The 20,362-nt window shown below is 39.7% G+C and overlaps 2 protein-coding genes across 4 annotated transcripts; one reads left to right on the top strand and one right to left on the bottom strand.

Moving 5' to 3' along the window:
• Positions 1-424: 424 nt before the first annotated feature.
• On the bottom strand, positions 425-10,330 carry LOC105026336 (vesicle-associated membrane protein-associated protein B). Of its 3 annotated transcripts, none has more exons than XM_020051718.3 (6): positions 10,061-10,330; positions 8,989-9,141; positions 8,747-8,850; positions 8,215-8,295; positions 6,652-6,759; positions 425-1,933 (listed from the first exon to the last, which is right to left on the bottom strand). In XM_020051718.3, the coding sequence occupies exons 1-6, from the start codon at positions 10,116-10,118 to the stop codon at positions 1,769-1,771; spliced, it is 669 nt and encodes a 222-aa protein (XP_019907277.1). In that variant the 5' UTR covers positions 10,119-10,330; the 3' UTR covers positions 425-1,768. The 3 variants fall into 3 exon arrangements, with proteins under 3 accessions (XP_019907277.1, XP_010896029.1, XP_010896028.1); XM_010897727.5 differs by having other exon boundaries at positions 6,652-6,783; positions 10,061-10,329; XM_010897726.5 differs by having other exon boundaries at positions 6,652-6,828; positions 10,061-10,327.
• Positions 10,331-12,316: 1,986 nt separating this feature from the next.
• On the top strand, positions 12,317-16,406 carry LOC105026337 (charged multivesicular body protein 4b). Its single transcript, XM_010897729.4, has 5 exons — positions 12,317-12,631; positions 14,548-14,725; positions 14,825-14,939; positions 15,030-15,156; positions 15,344-16,406. The coding sequence occupies exons 1-5, from the start codon at positions 12,448-12,450 to the stop codon at positions 15,412-15,414; spliced, it is 675 nt and encodes a 224-aa protein (XP_010896031.1). The 5' UTR covers positions 12,317-12,447; the 3' UTR covers positions 15,415-16,406.
• The last annotated feature ends 3,956 nt before the right edge of the window (positions 16,407-20,362 follow it).

Genomic DNA, 20,362 nt, shown 5'->3' with positions numbered 1-20,362 from the left:
GTCCCACTGTTGTGTGAACACAGGGGCCTTCATAATTTAAGTTTGATATTTCTGTGGAGACTGCTTATTTTCTGTTGTATGAAAGTAAATCAAGAAGTCAAAAAGGAAGGGTCCTTTGAAACTTTGTAAATTCAGCAGTGTTAGGACACATTACTCCAGGACCAAACAACAACCTTCTGAAAATTCTAACCAACACCAATCTCAGAAAATTGCAAACTGAAAGAATACATTCAGAAAGAAAGGCTGCATGCTACTTCTCTGTTTACATGTAGCTCTTTTTGAATCATGAATGAGTGAAGCGAATCAGCAACTTACCACAAAGAAGTGTTGGGGGAGTTTATGCATTTAATTCAATATGATGACGCTACATGATCCATTATATTTGCTTTTTCCATCTATAATAATTATGCTCCTTGCTATTTCAATTATTTACTTGTTTATTTATGTACATACAAAACAGTATCCAATTGTTGTGGTTACATGTTGCGATGGTCTGAAGCGTTGTTGCAGATTTTACGTAGTGTTTACAGCTCATTTCTCCATCCAGTCACCCACAATCAAAGCCTCTCGGGCTACACAAACACATGGTTTTAAATACAGACAGGTTGTTCTTTTGACAGCCAAAACAATACAAACCAAGTCACGAAAGAAATCACCCCAACCGAAAGCTAGTCCCGAGATGGTCCCTTTTGGGGAGACTAATATTTGCATTTTAAAACACAAAGGAAAAAAACTATTCAGGTAATTTCCATGCTATGCAGAGTAGACATATGTGAGAACTTTATTTGAATATAGTGCATCAAAACAATGCCTACATGATACTCCAAAAAGAAACGTCAGCAAAGCACTACTCAAAAAGTACTAAGGAACTATATGCAGTGTTACGAGTCCAAACCAATCAGTATATTTTAGTGTACTGTAAGTCTGAAATGGATGTTGCATATTTTCACACCCTGAAATCAGACCACTCAGGGTTCCCAACCCGGGCTTCCTTTGAGGTCATCTGGATAAGCTGCAACTCTGACACCCATTTTATTCTGATCCCAGGGATATCCATCACAGACTGGGCCTACCACCAAACGACCACGTTCAGCCAGCCTGCGCCCTCCACTAAGAGACTCACTGAATGAATGTGTCCAACTGACTGCAGTGCCATGACACTTCTGTGACAGACTGAAAACAAATAGCAAAACGTGAATGTTGACAAAAAAAATTTAAAACCTATTGTATCGGAAATTGTTTGGGACATAATAATGGTTAACATTTTATTTTCAGTTACTGCCCAAATCCGCTTTATACTGGAAGTTGGATGACAGGATTAACATAATTCGCCCGTTCATGCTAAAATTCACCGGCAGCCTCTCGACTCACACACAGCGTACAGACCTTGCCTTAAAAAAGCAGTGATTAAAACATTCACACAACATTATAGAACTCAGTCACATTAGTTCTGCAGTAGGAAAAGCATTGGCCTTACTAGAACACGTTGCTATTATTGATACTTCTAGAACACAACGTAGCCACTTCCCCCACACAATGATTTGTACTGTACCTGTGCCATGGGGATGGAGGGACGGAGAGTGATTCCAAAGGCAAGACAACTTGTGATTTGTTCTTTTCATTATTAAACTTGATTACCTTCAAATTTTTTATGTTAAATAATTTCACTACTCAAATAAACCCATGTGATATTACATTATGCAAAAAAAAAAAAAAAATCCCGTTGTGGTTTTGATCGGTCCTCCAAGCATGCTGCCACTGGCTGTCTCTACAGGGCCAATTTCCCAATGATGACTCCAATGACGAAGAACAGCACGCAGAGCGCCAACACCCGGGTACTCAGGCCCTCCTCCTTCATCATGGCCTGGGAGGATGAGGAATGGGGGGAGGACGCCATGGATGTGACCTTCCTCTTCCGCAGGCCATCGTCCTCCTTGGTAGAGGGGGAAGAGTCACAGGCCAAATGTCAGTCCAAACACATTCAGGATGTGTGACCGCAGTGAAACAGCAAAGTACCAATCTCGAAATTGGTCAGTTACCCACCAAATAAGAGGTGTGGGAAGGTTACTTGAAAATGAATGAGTTATGGTTACCTTTTTTAAATTGTTATGAGTTACCCAATGGAATAACTTAACTTTTTGATTCATTTTCTATTCTTATAGTTTACATGGCTGGCCATATCTATAACTTGTAATGTAGTGCAGTTCTTTTTTTATTTAAACGTTTTCACAAGGCACATCAAACCAAGCCACCCAAAAGGCCATTGGGCATATGAAAAGACAACAAAATAAAATCTACATATTAAATTGAGCAATACAAAGCCTCACCTATTTAAACTTGTTCGTAATTGAATTCAAAAGATGTTTAGCAGGCTATGACTCCCACCATTATTGGGTTGAAAATGCTATGTTAAGACAGCCATGTGATTCACACCATAGTAGATATAAATAAAAGGCCTAGTGACATCTGTAACCTTTAACTTTTTGCCCAACGAACCAAAAAATGCTGCAGTTCAAAGTAACCTTGCTATGCCCTGTTTAAGCATGCCCATGCAGAGACTGGCACTGGGCAAGTGTAGCGTGTGAATGCCCATCAGATAAAAAACAGATCCTGGTTTGCACCTGCCTTTTTAGCTTAAAGTCAATGTTGTCAACAGCTAATGTCAAATAGGCATATCATGTAACTTGACTTAAGTAACATGATAGCAAGCAAATATAATTTGGCCTACCTGAATGCAGCGTATTTGAAGGACTGGGTCGGTCGCATGCATTGCCTGGAGAGAGCGCTTTTTCGCCACAGCATTTTTTCCTCCTCAAATATTGTGAAGATTACCCGCTATGTTGCATCTGCATCCCATAATAAGGCTATGCAATGTTACAGCTATCTTCTGACAGAGGTTTTGGAAAGTATTCAGAACCCTTCACTTTATCCAAAATTTGTTACGTTTTAGACCAGATTTTAAAAGAAATGTTATTCACATAATACCCCATAATGACAGTGAAAATATATATATTTTTTAAATGCGTTCCAGTTTATTGAAAATAAAAACTGAAATAGCTTATGTAGAACAGTATTTATTCCCTTATTGCCATAGAAATGTGTTATTGCCATAACACTCCAAACTGAGCTCAAATGCAATTTGTGGTCTTTTGATCATCCTCGAGATGTCTTTAGAACTTGATTTGGCAAGGTTAACTACCTATATAAGATCCCACACTTCACAGCACATGTCAGAACAAACAAACAAACATGAAGTCTGAGGAATTTGTAGTAGAACCCAGAATGCTAAAGCATTGAAAGTTAGCCAAAGCTTGGAACCACAAAGACTCTTCCGAGACATGGCAGTCCAGACCAGATCGTGGTGCTGTCCATGACAGTTTTGTGTTTGGTTGCGGATGTGTGTCTGCCACTAAAACAGCTTCAGAGTTTCACTGCAAATATACAAGAAACTACAAGTAGGTGAAACCCACTCCTAAGTCCTACAGATGGCATGTCATTTGCCTTTTTAAGAACAAAGAGTCACTATGGTCTAAATGCCAAGCATTACAGCTGGCAAAAACAAGGTACCATTCATCGTCTGGCTAATACCGTCCTTGGAGTAAAGCATGATAGTGCAAGCATAATGCATTGGGGATGCTTCTCAACAGGAGGGACTGGGAAGCTGGTCAGGTCTCTGCATAGTACATAAGTCCTTGAAAGAAAACCAGACCACAAAGGACCTCAGACTGAGGCAAAATTCATTGTTCATTTCGAAACAACCCAAAGCACATAGACAAGACAGCGCTAAAATGGCTCCAGAACAAGTCTGTGAATGTCAGAGTGAACTTGAATGACCCAGGTCTAAACCCATTTAGACCTCAAACGTACGCACAGTGCCAAGTGGCGGAATATGGTAACCGCTACTGAAACAAAGACTAGTTGATGTGGCAAATATCTTTTTGTAATGTGTGAATTCCTTTTTCTGAAGATGATCACTCTTTTTCCATTGCACCTTTCATACAACGTTTCTTACCAGGGTACAATATGTCCTGTAACTTTGACCACCTTAGATCATCTGTAATGATAAGACTCCAAAAAACATTAATTTGTTAAACTATAAACCATTGAATAGTATAACAGACTGAGAAAAGGGGAAATGGACTGGAGCGGATTCCCCAATGTATGGTTGACAACACTGCATTTCAGAGAGCACACAGACAGATGGGACCGATTTGCAGAAAGCACCGTCTAGGCAGATACCGTTTCGCAATTTTTTTCTTTTTAAATGTATTTTAGAGAGACAAAATAAGACAAATGCAATTCCAGTGCACAATAAACTACCATCCCCCATTGGATTTAGTGCAAAAAGCATTATTCAATAGGAACTTGTCTGTCTGGCAACCCACTTGGAATGAGCCGACCGATAAATCTTTGTAAAACAGGTTCATACCCTTTCAATACACCACCGCTCAACAGGTTGAAGTCAAGAGGAGTTCATTCTCCACTTATGGGTTTCTAAAACATTCGGATGTGTAAACTGCACCCAGACCATCATTAAGCACCATACCAAGAAAGGAATGTGAAGAGAACAGCTTTCCACTCAATCAGCAAGTAATACCTGGACACCCAAAGGACTAGACGGTTTTCTAGTAGCCTCGGATCTTGGATAGGTGATAATGTGAGAAATACCAACTGTATTCAAAATTATAAGAAAATAGGATGACTATTTCAGCATTCGGGGAGAAGTGTTGATATTAGAGCCTATTGATTTCACTGAACGTGTGTTCAGAAGCATTTTGACAACGAGGTGTGGTGGCTACATTTATATGTGCTTTTATAGACCTACACAGGCCAGGTATACACTCACCTAAAGGATTATTAGGAACACCATACTAATACTGTGTTTGACCCCCTTTCGCCTTCAGAACTGCCTTAATTCTATGTGGTATTGATTCAACAAGGTGCTGAAAGCATTCTTTAGAAATGTTGGCCCATATTGATAGGATAGCATCTTGCAGTTGATGGAGATTTGTTGGATGCACATCCAGGGCACGAAGCTCCCGTTCCACCACATCCCAAAGGTGCTCTATTGGGTTGAGATCTGGTGACTGTGGGGGCCATTTCAGTACGGTGAACTCATTGTCATGTTCAAGAAACCAATTTGAAATGATTCAAGCTTTGTGACATGGTGCATTATCCTGCTGGAAGTAGCCATCAGAGGATGGGTACATGGTGGTCATAAAGGGATGGACATGGTCAGAAACAATGCTCAGGTAGACCGTGGCATTTAAACGATGCCCAATTGGCACTAAGGGGCCTAAAGTGTGCCAAGAAAACATCCCCCACACCATTACAACACCACCACCAGCCTGCACAGTGGTAACAAGGCATGATGGATCCATGTTCTCATTCTGTTTACGCCAAATTCTGACTCTACCATCTGAATGTCTCAACAGAAATCGAGACTCATCAGACCAGGCAACATTCTTCCAGTCTTCAACTGTCCAATTTTGGTGAGCTCGTGCAAATTGTAGCCTCTTTTTCATATTTGTAGTGCAGATGAGTGGTACCCGGTGGGGTCTTCTGCTGTTGTAGCTCATCCGCCTCAAGGTTGTGCGTGTTGTGGCTTCACAAATGCTTTGCTGCATACCTCGATTGTAACAAGTGGTTATTTCAGTCAAAGTTGCTCTTCTATCAGCTTCAATCAGTCGGCCCATTCTCCTCTGACCTCTAGCATCAAAAAAGGCATTTTCGCACACAGGACTGCCACATACTGGATGTTTTTCCCTTTTCACACCATTCTTTGTAAACCCTAGAAATGGTTGTGCGTGAAAATCCCAGTAACTGAGCAGATTGTGAAATACTCAGATCGGCCCGTCTGGCACCAACAACCATGCCACGCTCAAAATTGCTTAAATCACCTTTCTTTCCCATTCTGACATTCAGTTTGGAGTTCAGGAGATTGTCTTGACCAGGACCACACCCCTAAATGCATTGAAGCAACTGCCATGTGACTGGTTGATTAGATAATTGCATTCATGAGAAATTTAACAGGTGTTCCTAATAATCCTTTAGGTGAGTGTATATGGGGGATTGTCCTCAATGTACATAAACTAAACAATCAATTTGGCTCAATGACACAAATATCTCACAAACCAAGGTGAAAATAAAAAGTTGATAAGCTCAACCAAACCAGTTATAATGAAAATCTAAGCATGAAAATGACTGCATGGGTGAAAATGGATGATAAGTGGATGAGTAAATACTCTCAAATGTATTTCGACATGAAATTCAAAATGTTATTGTGAGATTTCTTTTTTGTTTTTACTTATCCATTACTAATCAATTTGGGGAGTTCTCATGCTCAGGTTGATTTATAACCGGTTTGCCATCATAACTTCATTTTCTCCTAGGTTTGAGGCATTGGGAGATATTAGTGTCTATGTTAAAAACAAGATGAAACATGCAAGATGTAAAATAATTTGCACACACATCCTTAAGGAAAAAGAAGATCCAAGAATCAATTGCTGTGATTACAATATTTCTTGCTAGTAATGTAAGGGCTTGTGTGGCTGGCGAATAACGGGTTTCTACCCAACCCGGCCGTTAGTTACATGGTGTTATGCGAAACAGGACAGATGGTAGCTTATCCTAACAACATCGGAGACTCACCCTGATCTGTTTGTTCTCTTCACGTAGCCTCTGGACCTCCATCTGGAGCCTCTTGCACTCCTCCATGATCTTCTTCACCTCGCCGTCATCCAGGGAGGAGCTGGCCGACTTAGGGAGTGAGGAGAGCTCTGACTTTATGGGGGTAGAGGACACATTTGTGTGGCTTTCACTCTCATGCTGTGGAGGAGTGAAGGAGACACATGCGGATGAAGAACAAAATGGCGATGAGAAAGACAAAATACAAAACTGAAAACATGGCAATGGCTGCTTCCAAGGGTTTAATGGAGATGATGGGATCCCTCAGGATCTACTCGGGAATGTTGTGAAGGGGCCCGGAGAATTGGTGGAAACAGATTAAATGCTTTACAGGCTCTCTCTCTGTGTCAGATACAGGAGGAGAAAGTGTCTGGAGAAAGGTATGAAACTGAATTGCATTCTCACTGACATATTGAGAGAACACACACACACAGACACACACATAGGGTTACGCATGCTGGATTGCATGTCCCAAGGTACAAACACCCTAGATGAGCGGGGATCGACAAGGGAATTTCCCTGGGAAAAAACAGTCTGGGAAAAGCCCCGGAGGAAGAGGCGAGTCAGCAAAAGGTTGGGAGACTGTTTGGGTCACTTCGTTCAGAAGTCGAATGGATAAGGTGACTTGCAAGGGACGTTTGAGTTCAGGACAGAAGTTCAAGCCTCTGGGCTCACTCCACTATTGCCTTATAAATGTAGAGACAGATGTAGAAATGGATTTGTTCCTGACATTTCTGGTAATGCTAAAGTGCTGACACCTAAAAAAATCTAACAAGATATGGTTGGGCTATAAAATGAGGGGGATGTTAGAGGGGAGGCCCAGTCATTAATATGCAGGAGCGTTTGATCTGTATCCATTTTATATTAAACTCTGGATTCCTTAGATTATAATTAAAACAATGTTTTACCTTTTTATTAGTAAGACCATTGTTGAGTAGACTTTAGTAGTCTTAAAATGGGTGACAGAAATCCTGGGACTCAATGTTGAATAAACATTGAGTTATTGTTCCAACCTGTTTTCTGTTTCATCCTATGAGCATATCCTTTTATCCCATGTTCTCACTAACTGACAGAGGATTTTCTCATCTGGTTAATTAGTTAAAATGAGTTGCTTTGGAATCTGGAAACAATGGAACCTAGACCCTGTATATTACACTAATATTAGTAAGAGTTCTAGATAGGGATTTGACTAAAGGTTCTAGCCAAGCCTAAGTCATTCTTATTCGGTCTACAGTGGAAGCTAATTAAAGTCAGGGAGCATAAGGGCAGAATTCTGGGGATGCCAGCCAGACAGTAAATCCTCTGTGAAGGGACCGCGATAACATTCCCTAGCTGTTGCCGGGTCATGTTGGCAAGGTACACCAGCCTTCCTAGGATAGGACAGTATCGATTGGATATCAGTCTGAGAGTAGGCCGGGGTCCTGGTTCAAAGGAGAAAGCTTCTAACCCTGTAAGGTAACATCTGTTATGGAACAAAAAGACATGCAGTCGAATGTAGTGATAGGACATGGTGTAGGAGATACTTACAGTTTTGTCATTCTCTAGCGGCAGCTCAAATGCGCATCTCAACTTTGAGTCCATCAGCTCCTCCGGCTTTGCTTCTTTCCACTATTGGAAGTAAGGATAGAACGATAGAGGAAAAAACAGAGATAGAATAACGGAATTAAAAGCCACACAGAGATGTCCGAACAAAGCTACAACATTTGTCCCAACTGCACCACCCAAACAGGTAGAGCAGTGGTTCTCAAATCTCTCTTGGGGATCCCCAACTATCTGACTATTTTGCTCTAGCCCTGAACTAGCTCACCTGAATCGAGCAGTCAAGGGCTTGATAATTAGCTGACCAGTTCAATCAGGCGTGCTACAGTAGCTCTGGAATACACTGAATATATACAACGGCTATTGGTCCCCAGTAGAGGGTTGAAAACAACTGAGGTAGCGGCCTGACAGGGTAGCAGCATCAGTCCTTCTAAACTAAAACTTTAGCTTGAATAAATTGAATGTGACCATAAGATCCCAGTTGGATTTGTAATGTAACAGATCAGATTTGGAAACTCACCACCTGATCCATGTCAGTCATGTCATAGGGAGCAAGCATGGACTGCACCATGAATTTGTGTTTGCTCTTTTCATTAGGATCATAGTCGAAAGGCTGTAGCATAACTGCAAAACAAAGCAGACAGACAAAGACCTTAGCAATAACATAACGTGTTAGTTCTTTTGAATGGGCTCAAAGTACAATTCGTTCCTAATGTATAGGTTTGTAAGTTACAATAACTTACAGTTAGAAAAGCTACTAACCAGATACATTGATGGAGGTGCCTGCGTCAATGATGCCACTGTTTGGACGGACACAGTATCGACGAGGCGCTGTCGTCTTCACTTTAAAACACACATTTCTATCTGTTGGGTTGCTTAGCTTTAGGGTAGCCGTGACGACATCTGTAAATGGACCTAGAAAGTATAAAGAGGGAACAGACAACATATATCAATACAAGCAGGTTCCTCTACTATTAGAGCTCTGTTGGAGTTTTTCCAAAAATGTGGGGAGGAACCTTTTATTTAAACAAAGCCACCCATTTAAAATGTTACCCTTCTAATAAAATCAGTAGTTATAACCACTTTTGTTATAACTAATTATTTTGCTACGATTCATTGATCCTGTGTCTGATAAATGTCAACAGTCACCTTTTTCTACTGCAGTATTTCTCAATCAATTCCTGTAGCTCCCCTAGGGGGTGTGCACATTATTGTTTCAGCCCATCTTCTTTAGCATCCACTACCTGATTCAACTAATTAAACGTGTTCACGTGTGTCTGTTGGGCTGAAACAAAGAAGTGCACCTATGTTTTCGCCCAAGGCGAAACTATTCTCTTCAACCATTCGGGTAATTGTGAAATTGCAATATTTTAGCCCTGACCTCACAGAAAGTACTAGAATTACTGTAGTCGGTAGCTTTAATGAGAATTTTTTATTTATGGGGTCAACAACAGAAGACTCGAACCCCACGCAGATCATGAGTAAGATAGTTAGGTAACTGAATAGCATGCAACTGATAATGATTGAGGAAATGACCCGGGCCTGTCTTTTCATTACTGGTTACGCTAGCTAGCTAGCTAAGGGAGGCTGGAGAAAATGACATCTATGGTATTAGCCTGTTAGCATCGTCAGGTAACGTTGCGAGACGTTGGTATGCAATGTCGCTTCGCATATTGCCTTCTAGTCATCAAATAAGAAATATGATACAGTCTGCAGCCCCATCATTTCACGCGATATGTTTAATCAAAAACATTATTGTTAATGCAATAGCTAGCTAGGAACGATGGTCAAATACTTGCAGACCAAATTAAACTGTCAGGCCCTGCCCTCTTACCTCTAAATTTCAGTTCGTGTGGTGGCTCAAGCTGGAGGACTTGCTCTTGTCTGGCCATATCCCAGAGGTTCGGAAGCCTTTCTGATATAACTACCGGTATAAGTCGCAGCTCTTGTTATTATGGCTACTGGAAAAGCTCCTGAACACGACTCGACTTCGGTAAGGGATAGCCTAGAGGATGACAAATGCACCACTTGGACTGCCAACAACAGCTGAAGCTAAGCTAAGCTAAGCTAGCGAGCGAGCGAGCAGGAAGGACTCAGTGTGACGTCATGGAGTGGGTTCAGTCTGTGGAATGTCAGCGAGGAGACGTCTCCTGTCAAGTTGTGCAATTTTGCATGGATATTTGTAATTGCCCTACACAAATACAAATCTACCTGAACTACCTCATATTTGGAAATTTCGAAAAGGCCCCTTCGCTTAGAGTTTGTTTTCATCGTTATTGTATTGATATTGGGTGTTGTTCAGAAAGGCAAGTACACTAATCGATGCTATTACATTTTATTTTTAATAATTTAAATTAGTTAAAACAATTTCGTTGTTTTATTCATTTATCATAATTACAATACTACAATTAGTTACAAAAATGATAAGAAAGAGTGCTCAATCAATATAATGTATGTTTTTATATATTTCAAATGCTGTTTAGTAGTGAACGTGACAGCAGTTGTAATGATAGTAACGGATATAATTGAGTAAGTTGGCACATTTAATTAGTATATCAGAACAACATTTTTAAGTTTTTTAAGGTGGGTTTGCTTAAACATGTGAAATAAAGTTTGTTTGGCGTCTGTAACTTCAAATGTTCAAGTTATTGTAAGTGGATGAATGTATGCTCATTATGCCCAACAAAAAAAAGTACGTTCATATAGTTATAATTGTTTAACGTTTTAGTTGGAAGTTGGGATATCCTGAATAGGTAAAAGAAAGTATGTATGGTGTGTTTAGCTTGAATGATTTAGTATGCTAATTATAAACATTTATGTAAAGGGACTGCACATGGTAACTGTTGATAAACCTTTTGAGAAAATGTAGGTTGGGATAGCCTGAGCATGTGAAAGAAAGTTGAAACTGAGAAGTTTCAAGAGTAAATGTGAGCAGTTGGGACATTTGGATGTTGGTTTATAGCTCTAAATAATGCAGTACAATGCCTAACATTAAAAGCAAAAATAATAAATAAAACCAAGATAAGTCAAATCTGAGTAGGGAAATCTGAGTCACCACAAAAGTAGCCTTGTAGACTAGGCCATGCTGGTTAACTTATGTTGAACAAATGTGTTTAAAATGTGTGGAATGTCAGTGTAAATCAGTACCTACTTGCAACTAGTCACAATTCTCACTTGATTATTCTCACATGATTATTGTTTTAAATGCAACGTTGCATGTGTGAGGATGGCCAGGAAACTGCTGATTACAACCCCATCAAAATATGTTGTACGCCCTTTGTGGTGAACCATATGCTTTTGTCAAGAACAAACACACACTTTTGCTAGGTAAATCATCATTAGGGCAACTGGAGATCACACTATCTAAACAGAATATAACAGGATATGTAATGCTTAGTGATGAGTTTTCTAAAGCAGTATGCATCTACTCAAATATAAGACAAAGTCTAAATGGGATGAAAAGAATCAACAAACACAACATGTGCCCCACTATCTACGTCCATGTGGGGGAAGGTTTCGTGAAAGATAACATCAAACTGAAATCTTAGCAATGAGAACTATCGCTATATGAATACATTTTTGGATTACAAATGTTTCCAGACACTCCGGCATGGCACAGCACAGGCATGGGCATGACAGGATTTTGAAGACAAAGTAATTAATTTGAGTGAATAAGCTTCATCCAGGAAACAGTATATACAAGTGCATTACAGTCTAAGAACAGTCAACACAATGTATTTTGTAAACATGAAGCTGCAACTGTGTTTGTTATTGTCTGTGAGACTGGTATGTTTGTGTTGGCTTTTTCTGTGTTACAGTATTGGATAGTAAGCTAGTGATTGTACTTTAACAGTCTGGCCTGGAGAAATAAGCTCTTTGCTCAGTCTCTTGGTCACTGTTTGTACATATACTGTATTTGTCTTACTGTTACAATGCCTACCACCAATTTTTCTACCATTACTACTACAGCAGCGACTACTCCTTCTATAACAAACATAACAACAAGCAAGCACACACATGCTCTAAACGAAATGTACGGATTTTTTATTTTTTATTTGCAGGCGGAGTCCCATGGAACACAATATACGTCATATGGCCTTAACCAGGAAGTAGGAAATATCAACAATCAGGTTACACGATCGCTTAGCTAGCCTTAACATTTTTGAAAGGACATTGTTTTTATATATATCTATATAGTTTAGAGGATTTCTTTATATCATTATGTCCGTGTTTGGGAAGCTGTTTGGCGGTGGAGGCAAAGCCGGCAAAGGGCCAACTGCACAAGAAGCAATTCAGAAACTCCGAGAAACAGAGGAAATGTTAACGAAGAAACAGGAATTTCTAGAGAAAAAGATTGACCATGAACTCACAACTGCAAAGAAAAACGGCACCAAAAACAAACGAGGTGAATCGCGAACTATCCCCGTATATTAATTTACACGATTGTTGTCAAGTTGGTTAGCTTGCTAATGAAGCTTGCTTGCTAGCCAGCTAACTAAAGTTCGCCTGTTTGTCAGCTGCCTTCCGTCGTTAACTAGCTGGCCAACGTTAGAAACCTCTAGTTAGCCAGTTAACTTTATAAGCAGCCGTCTGTCACAGCTACCTATACGAGTCATTGTAACAGTATAAAATATTACTTTTCTGGTGACGTTAACATTATATCTGGCTAGGGTTACACCCAGGCTACACTATCCAACCTGATCTAACTTAGTACACGGATCTGTGACAGCCGAATTCATATTTGTTTTTATATGTTGAGAATTAGATGTAAGGTTAAGGTAATGTATCACTGTACTGGGGTTAAGGTTCGAAAATCGCCTCTCCGTAGTTGAACTTGCAGCCATTGGAGTGAAGTTCAGGGGTGTTTCCGTTCTGATCGTGTTATGATTGTGCTGTACGTGATAAGGCAGAAACAAATCCGATAACAGTAATGATCTAATTTGTAAGTTTGTCATGTATATCTATCGATATTAGTTGTCAGTGGTCATAAGGTCAACGTTATTGATGGATTTCTATGACCTTTTTAGACTTCCTGTTAGATGTTTTGAAAGGCACCCCCCTCCACCTGTGAAATTAGCGCGTTTCCATTTCCAAATTACACTCTTACCTTTCATTTGACAACATTTGATGTGATCATGTGAACTTCGTGTGAACATTTCGTTGGTCATTGGTCCTTCTAAATGTAAGTTACATCTTATCGGGTTCTTTCCAGGGTTGTTAATGACGTAGGTCTATGAAATATAGCGGTTCTGTGTTCACTCAAAGGTTAGCAGACCATGACTCACTTCTACTGTGTACATACTAACTATCCTCTATCAACGTATACTTCGCTCTTGATCGTTGTTTTCAAATGTACAGTTTCTCTTCTACAAACGTATTTCACTTAAACAAACCTTTATCTGTGCAAGTCACGATTTCCAATGTTTTTTTTATAATAGATATGTCATGGAGCTGGAGTTAATCCATTGCCTGTTTTCAGACAATGATTACGATTTAATGTAGTGTTTGATGATAACTCGTTGTTAGTGAAGAGGTTGACTAAATCCTAAATACATCTCTTTCCCTCTGCGCAATATATGAGTATATTGTACAGTCTAGCAATACTTGACTGTAAAAGCTTGCTCCAGAAAACTACCTCCTTTGCTGCCTCCGTACTGAGACCTGAAAAGTCAGTCACCATTACCACGCCCCTTTGTGTAATTCTTGGAGAATCAGACAAAAATGCTGCATTTCACCAGTTGTTTATGAACGCATTTTACTTTAGAATTATAATCAAGTTTTAAGTCTTGTCCTGTTTAACATAATATTTCTGTCACAGCGAATCAATTGTATTATAGTGCTCATACTCCACTCTGTCTTTCTTGTTCAGGAAGTGAAAAGGCTATTCATTTTTCAGGTTATTGTGTACTAAACAAACGAAAAAACATCTTTATTGCCTTAACTTTGTTTTAAAAAAAAAAGGGCTTCCTATCTGTTTTGTATAATGTGCATGTATGTTTTTTCCCTTATTTCTACCAGTTACTTAGTTGATGACACCCTCAATAAGCAGGATGTACTTAATACTGAGTTGCATGGTCATCCACCTAGCTATTATAAAGCTTGAGCCATTCTGAATAAGGATGTTTGCGAAATGATTCAAATGTAAATGTTCTCCATCTAATAAACTTAATTTACTGGATGTTCACAATAAATGTTTCCATCACAACTTCTTATATGCCATTAAGCAGATTATTTTTAAGAGAATTATGAGCATGCATTTTATGTACAGGTGGTCCCATGAACCGTAAATACTGAAATGTATTCTCCTTTTACAATGCACAGCGGCCCTGCAGGCCTTGAAAAGGAAGAAGCAGTATGAGAAGCAGCTTGCCCAGATTGATGGCACGTTGTCCACCATTGAGTTCCAGAGAGAGGCGCTGGAAAATGCCAACACCAACACTGAAGTGCTCAAGAACATGGGCTTTGCCGCCAAGGCAATGAAGTCTGCCCATGAAAACATGTAAGCAGCATCACAGTACTTGTTTATTACCTAGGTTTAGTCAGGTCCAGTCATACATTTATACCGATTTTTTTTCTTCCCTCCATCTTTTGTTCTAAGGGACATAGACAAAGTAGATGATTTAATGCAAGACATCACAGAGCAGCAGGAGCTGGCGCAGGAGATCTCTGATGCCATTTCCAAACCTGTAGGCTTTGGAGAGGAGTTTGATGAGGTAGCTTGTCTGAATATTGTTCTATTCTGAGTACATTTTTTTGTTCATATATCACAGAGAATGGATGTGCTGATTGTCTTGCCTTTGTAGGATGAACTCCTGGCAGAGTTGGATGAGCTGGAACAAGAGGAATTGGACAAGCACTTGCTTGAAATTGGTGGTTCAGAAAATGTCCCTCTACCCAATGTGCCTTCTACTTCATTACCCTCCAGACATGGTGAGTTCTTGGAAATATACTGTAATATTTAAAACAAGAAGTGACTTCCATAGAACCATGGTTACTGCACCTAACAGAACATGAAATAAATGATTTAGTTGTCATCCCTGTATTGCTCTTAAATATCTATAAACGGGACAGTTTTACTCAAGCGTTTACAATTTCTGGGTTTATTTTTTCATTTTAGTCAAGAAGAAGGAGGATGAAGATGAGGATGACATGAATGACTTACAGCGCTGGGCGATGGAGGCCTTGTAGTCACATTATTGACTCCCCCTGCAGTAGAAGAAAAGAAGGGACTTATTTAGTATTAAAACGGTTGTTTTGTGTCCAAGGAGAGCCAACCACCTTCTAAAACTAACACTACAAAGGCCTAAGCTGTGTGTTCTGTTTCCAGGTCCAAACCAGAGAAAGAGAACCATGGCCTCCTTGAAAGGAAGTTCAGAATCTGTATACATGCTATAAACAGGATGTTTAAATCGGAATATGTCATCTGAAAAGTTTACCCCTACCATTGCAGTTCGACTGGTATTGTAATATCACTGAACTCTTCTGTTTCCTTTGTGTGATAACCTATCAATATCAATGAAAGAAAAAAAGTATGTTTTTAATATATGGGAGTTGCAATGTTTCTTTTCCAACTTATACATATTTACTATTTGCCGTGGTGGGAGTGCGCTGGGTGTTTTTATTCATGATTACTTTATGTTTTGCTCCTTAGATGGGATGAAAATTAGCATGATCAATTGTAACATTTAGAACAGTCTATTTTTAGGGTTGTTATTCTGCAACTTGATTTTCTTTTTTTTCTCCAGCATTTTGGCTATTTCCATCCCAAATGCCTCTTCACCATGTGAACCTTGTTATTTGCTGTAAATATCCAAATTGTTTCTATTTTTGCTGTCATAGACAGTTTTCTACATGTTGTGCTAAGCATGCAACGAGGGAAGATCTTAACACAGCACGGCTTACGAGACAGATGAACCCCATCCCGTTCTTTTGTCTTCTGAAAAGGTTTATTTTGAATTGCGTAATGTTGAAAATGTTCACCATATTCACTGCAGAAAAAAAATCACACTGGTTTGTCATGGTTAGATTATAAAATATCAACATTTTGGATTTGAGGATTCATTTTATTTTTAAACATGATGTACATACTTTACGAAGAAAGAAATATGTAACACAAGGGTAAGCATGTTTACATTTCTATGTTTTATTTATCCAGATTAAAATATTATTTGGAAAATAAATTAAAGATTTCAGTGATTTTATTGTGGTGTTTTCTTTATTTGCTCAAGGCTCCGTATACTTAAGAACTCTGAATTCAAATATTATTTTAAGTTATATTTAGTTATATTTTATATTATTATTATATATATATTATTATTATTCACTTTAATCAGTTACTTCGGTCATGTAGGGTTGGTGTTGGCTTTAATCGGTTACTTCGGTCATGTAGGGTTGGTGTTGGCTTTAATCGGTTACTTCGGTCATGTAGGGTTGGTGTTGGCTTTAATCGGTTACTTCGGTCATGTAGGGTTGGTGTTGGCTTTAATCGGTTACTTCGGTCATGTAGGGTTGGTGTTGGCTTTAATCGGTTACTTCGGTCATGTAGGGTAGGTGTTCACTGCAAGGCCAATAAAAGCTATGCTTTATTTCACCTAGTTTTGACTTTGCTTGACAGGTGAGTACTGCTGAGTAAAACAAAATGAGTAAAATAAAAAAAACTTGTCTGTTTCACAACTGGGGAGACAACATGAGGATAGAGAAAAACATAAGGAAATACATATGTTGTACATATGAGATGAGTAGATTCTTCATCATTGCCTAACTCAACTGGGATGCAGAAAATACCAGTGGATTGATGAACAAGAACCATCCCTTTGTTGTAATAATCTCCCATTTTTAAAGGTCATAACTACAAGGACTTTGGGCCTTGGTGCAGTGGTGTAAATCACTACCTCTGGTGCACTTGTACTGTTGTAATACTGTAGCATGGGTCTGAATACAGCCCACTTCTCTTTTAACAAGAACTCAGACAAGAGATGCCTGACTCCATGACTGCCAATAAAAGATAATCAATGTCAATCATTATAAAATGTATAATTTTTGTCTCTTCATCCGAGTTTAATATGGAGTGTCATGGCAAAGGGACTGAATACTTATGTACATGAGATATTTCAGTCTGTTACGTTTAATAAATTGAAAGAAATGTAAATTAAGTCTAAACTATGTAAATGGGTCTGAATGCTTTCTGAAGGCATGGTGTCTTCCTCATAATGCCCAGCTTTACTTGCATTAGAGCTATCAATGTCTAATCTTGATTCCAGACTTTGAATTTGCATTTGGAGTCATTTGCAGGTGTCTGACAACACAAGTGTCAATGCAAATCGAACTGGCCATCATGACACAGATAAATCCAAATCAGAAAAAAAGCACTCTGGTTAGCTCAGCAATGGCGAATGACCTGGGAAGCGAAATTAGACATTTTCAATGAGTGATCAAAGAGTACTCACCATAGGAAGACAAAGCTAAGAAAGATCTGTGCCACAGACCAAAAACACTCTCCAGCGCATAAGCGCAGATGTGTCAGCCACTAGCATTCATACCATACCATACCATCTTCTTCCGCTTATCCGGGGCCGGGTCGCGGGGGCAGCAGTCTAAGCAGGGATGCCCAGACTTCCCTCTCCCCAGACACTTCCTCCAGCTCTTCCAGGGGGACACCGAGGCGTTCCCAGGCCAGCCGGGAGACATAGTCCCTCCAGCGTGTCCTAGGTCTTCCCCGGGGTCTCCTCCCGGTGGGACGGGACCGGAACACCTTCCCAGGAAGGCGTTCCGGAGGCATCCAAAAAAGATGCCCAAGCCACCTCAGCTGACCCCTCTCGATGTGGAGGAGCAGCGGCTCTACTCTGAGCTCCTCCCGGGTGACCGAGCTTCTCACCCTATCTCTAAGGGATCGCCCGGCCACCCTGCGGAGAAAGCTCATTTCGGCCGCCTGTATCCGGGATCTTGTCCTTTCGGTCATGACCCAAAGCTCATGACCATAGGTGAGAGTAGGAACGTAGATTGACTGGTAAATCGAGAGCTTCGCCTTGCGGCTCAGCTCTTTCTTCACCACGACAGACCGATACACCGACTGCATTACTGCAGAAGCTGCACCGATCCGTCTGTCAATCTCCCGTTCCATCCTTCCCTCACTCGTGAACAAGACCCCTAGATACTTAAACTCCTCCACTTGAGGCAGGCACTCTCCACCAACCTGAAGTGGGCAAGCCACCCTTTTCCAACTGAGGACCATGGCCTCGGATTTGGAGGTACTGATTTTCATCCCCACCGCTTCACACTCGGCTGCAAACCGTCCCAGCGCATGCTGAACCAGGACTAGCATTCACAGAAGACAAAATATCAAAAAGAGGCAGCAGAGTTCCAGAAAATGGTATTGTGGACTAAAGACAAATAAGTAACCCAGTGATGGTTAGAGGAAAGTGTGCACAAAATATGATCTGGCATACCAATTTAGATGTGAAATTAGATGTTATTTTGTTTTGGATGTGTATATTGCAGCTACTGGAACTGTCTCACTTGTCTTCATTGATGATATCGAGGTTCACTGCAGACGACAAACAGTAGGATGAATTCTGAAGTGTTCGGAAACAGCTTCCCTGCTCAGATCCAACCAAATGCCACATGAACTCATTGGAGGGCACATCAATTTTCTGCAGGACATTGACCCCTACTGTTATGAAAACAAGGAGTTTTTCAGGGCCAAACATTTCTTAACTGGCCAAGTCAATCAACCAACCTGAAACCAATTGAGCATGCATTTCACTTGCTGAAGACATGACTGAAGGCAAAAAAAACATGAAACGAACAAGAACTGAAGATGGCTGTCAAGTCGTTCAGTAAAAAGTTCGATTCTTTCGAATCATTTCGTTCATTTGAGTCAGTAATTCCTACATGATTTTATCTGTATTTATCATTACAATCAAAAATCAACTACCACATTAATTATTTTAGACCTATCATTTGTCCAATTAAATGTTACAAACATGTCTTTATTATGCTATTGCCTTGATTTACTGTTCTTTGCGAACGTAAAACTAACAGCGTATTCCGTGGTTGGGTTGAACTCTGAGCTACCATTTAAGCCAAAAAGATGTCCAGTTGTGTATGAGGTACCATTTAAGGCAAGAATATGTCCAGTTGTATATGAGGTACCATTTAAGGCAAGAATATGTCCACTGTTATGTCTATGTTTTTGTTCAAATGGTCGATGTCGTTGTGCATGTCGTCTGCATTTTCGTCAGTTTTTTCGTTATAATGTGCATTTGGTATTGCATTTTCTGTAAGTATATGTCGTTGGAGTTGTTGACTACTTCGTATTTGCGGTCGTTCCTGCTCTGTCGTTACCAGGGGCATTTTTTAAAATCTTTGTTGACTCCTACATCCATCTCCCGACCTCTCACTGTATCACGTGAAGTACGCTAAATCCTTGGATTTACTGAAAGCGTTTTTTTTTTTTTACAGTTAAAACATTTCTTACAGTATGCTCTTAACTTTTGTTGATTTATACTTTATTTTTACTAGTATTAACTAGTTCAGTCTCCTTACATTAATGATCGCTACACACACACACACACACACAACCCTGGTGCATGCGAAATGACTCCGATCTCACACGAATTTAACATCAACTAAATAATTTGTATAGGTACATTATAGGTACATATTGTCATGGATAAAAGCTGTACACACCCCTTTCCCACTTCATAAGTATTCTAAACCTAGAAAAAGCATCCTACATTGATAAATCACCATTCATAAAAGTTCTGTAATTCTGTAGTGTAAAAACATGTATTCAGGTTGGCTAAAATTCTAGAACTGGAAAAAGCATGTTTTAGTTGGCAAAGACTCATTGAAATAACTTGCTGAATCATCATGCAACACCAAATGTAGCTGGTTAACTAGACCAATAATAGACAGATCAACATTGAAGTTTCAATTACAACATGTCAGTCTTTTAACATATGCAAGTCAATTTAATTAAAAACAATTGTTTTGACATTGCCTAAAATTGTCGTTTTTTATCATTCAAGTTGCTCAGTGAAAGGTTACACGTTTCACTGGCCCTACCTAATGTTCAGATAAAACATGTTACATTGTAAAGACAATCTAAATTTTTTATGTATATATGTACCTGAGT

Source organism: Esox lucius, chromosome 12 (genome assembly GCF_011004845.1).
Source record: "Esox lucius isolate fEsoLuc1 chromosome 12, fEsoLuc1.pri, whole genome shotgun sequence".
Taxonomy (NCBI): domain Eukaryota; kingdom Metazoa; phylum Chordata; class Actinopteri; order Esociformes; family Esocidae; genus Esox; species Esox lucius.
This window is presented reverse-complemented; position numbering and strand designations above follow the sequence as displayed.

What these genes read in the sequence shown, in the direction of transcription:
- LOC105026337 (XM_010897729.4), top strand. Translation starts at nt 12,448, where the DNA reads ATGTCCGTGTTTGGGAAGCTGTTTGGCGGTGGAGGCAAAGCCGGCAAA. An exon ending in AAGTCTGCCCATGAAAACAT is followed by an intron (nt 14,726 to 14,824) that starts GTAAGCAGCATC and finishes TTTTGTTCTAAG; the next exon opens with GGACATAGACAAAGTAGATG. An exon ending in TTGGAGAGGAGTTTGATGAG is followed by an intron (nt 14,940 to 15,029) that starts GTAGCTTGTCTG and finishes TTGCCTTTGTAG; the next exon opens with GATGAACTCCTGGCAGAGTT.
- LOC105026336 (XM_010897726.5), bottom strand. Translation starts at nt 10,118, where the DNA reads ATGGCCAGACAAGAGCAAGTCCTCCAGCTTGAGCCACCACACGAACTG. An exon ending in TGACTGACATGGATCAGGTG is followed by an intron (nt 8,296 to 8,746) that starts GTGAGTTTCCAA and finishes TACTTCCAATAG; the next exon opens with TGGAAAGAAGCAAAGCCGGA. An exon ending in AAGAGAACAAACAGATCAGG is followed by an intron (nt 1,934 to 6,651) that starts GTGAGTCTCCGA and finishes CCCTCTACCAAG; the next exon opens with GAGGACGATGGCCTGCGGAA.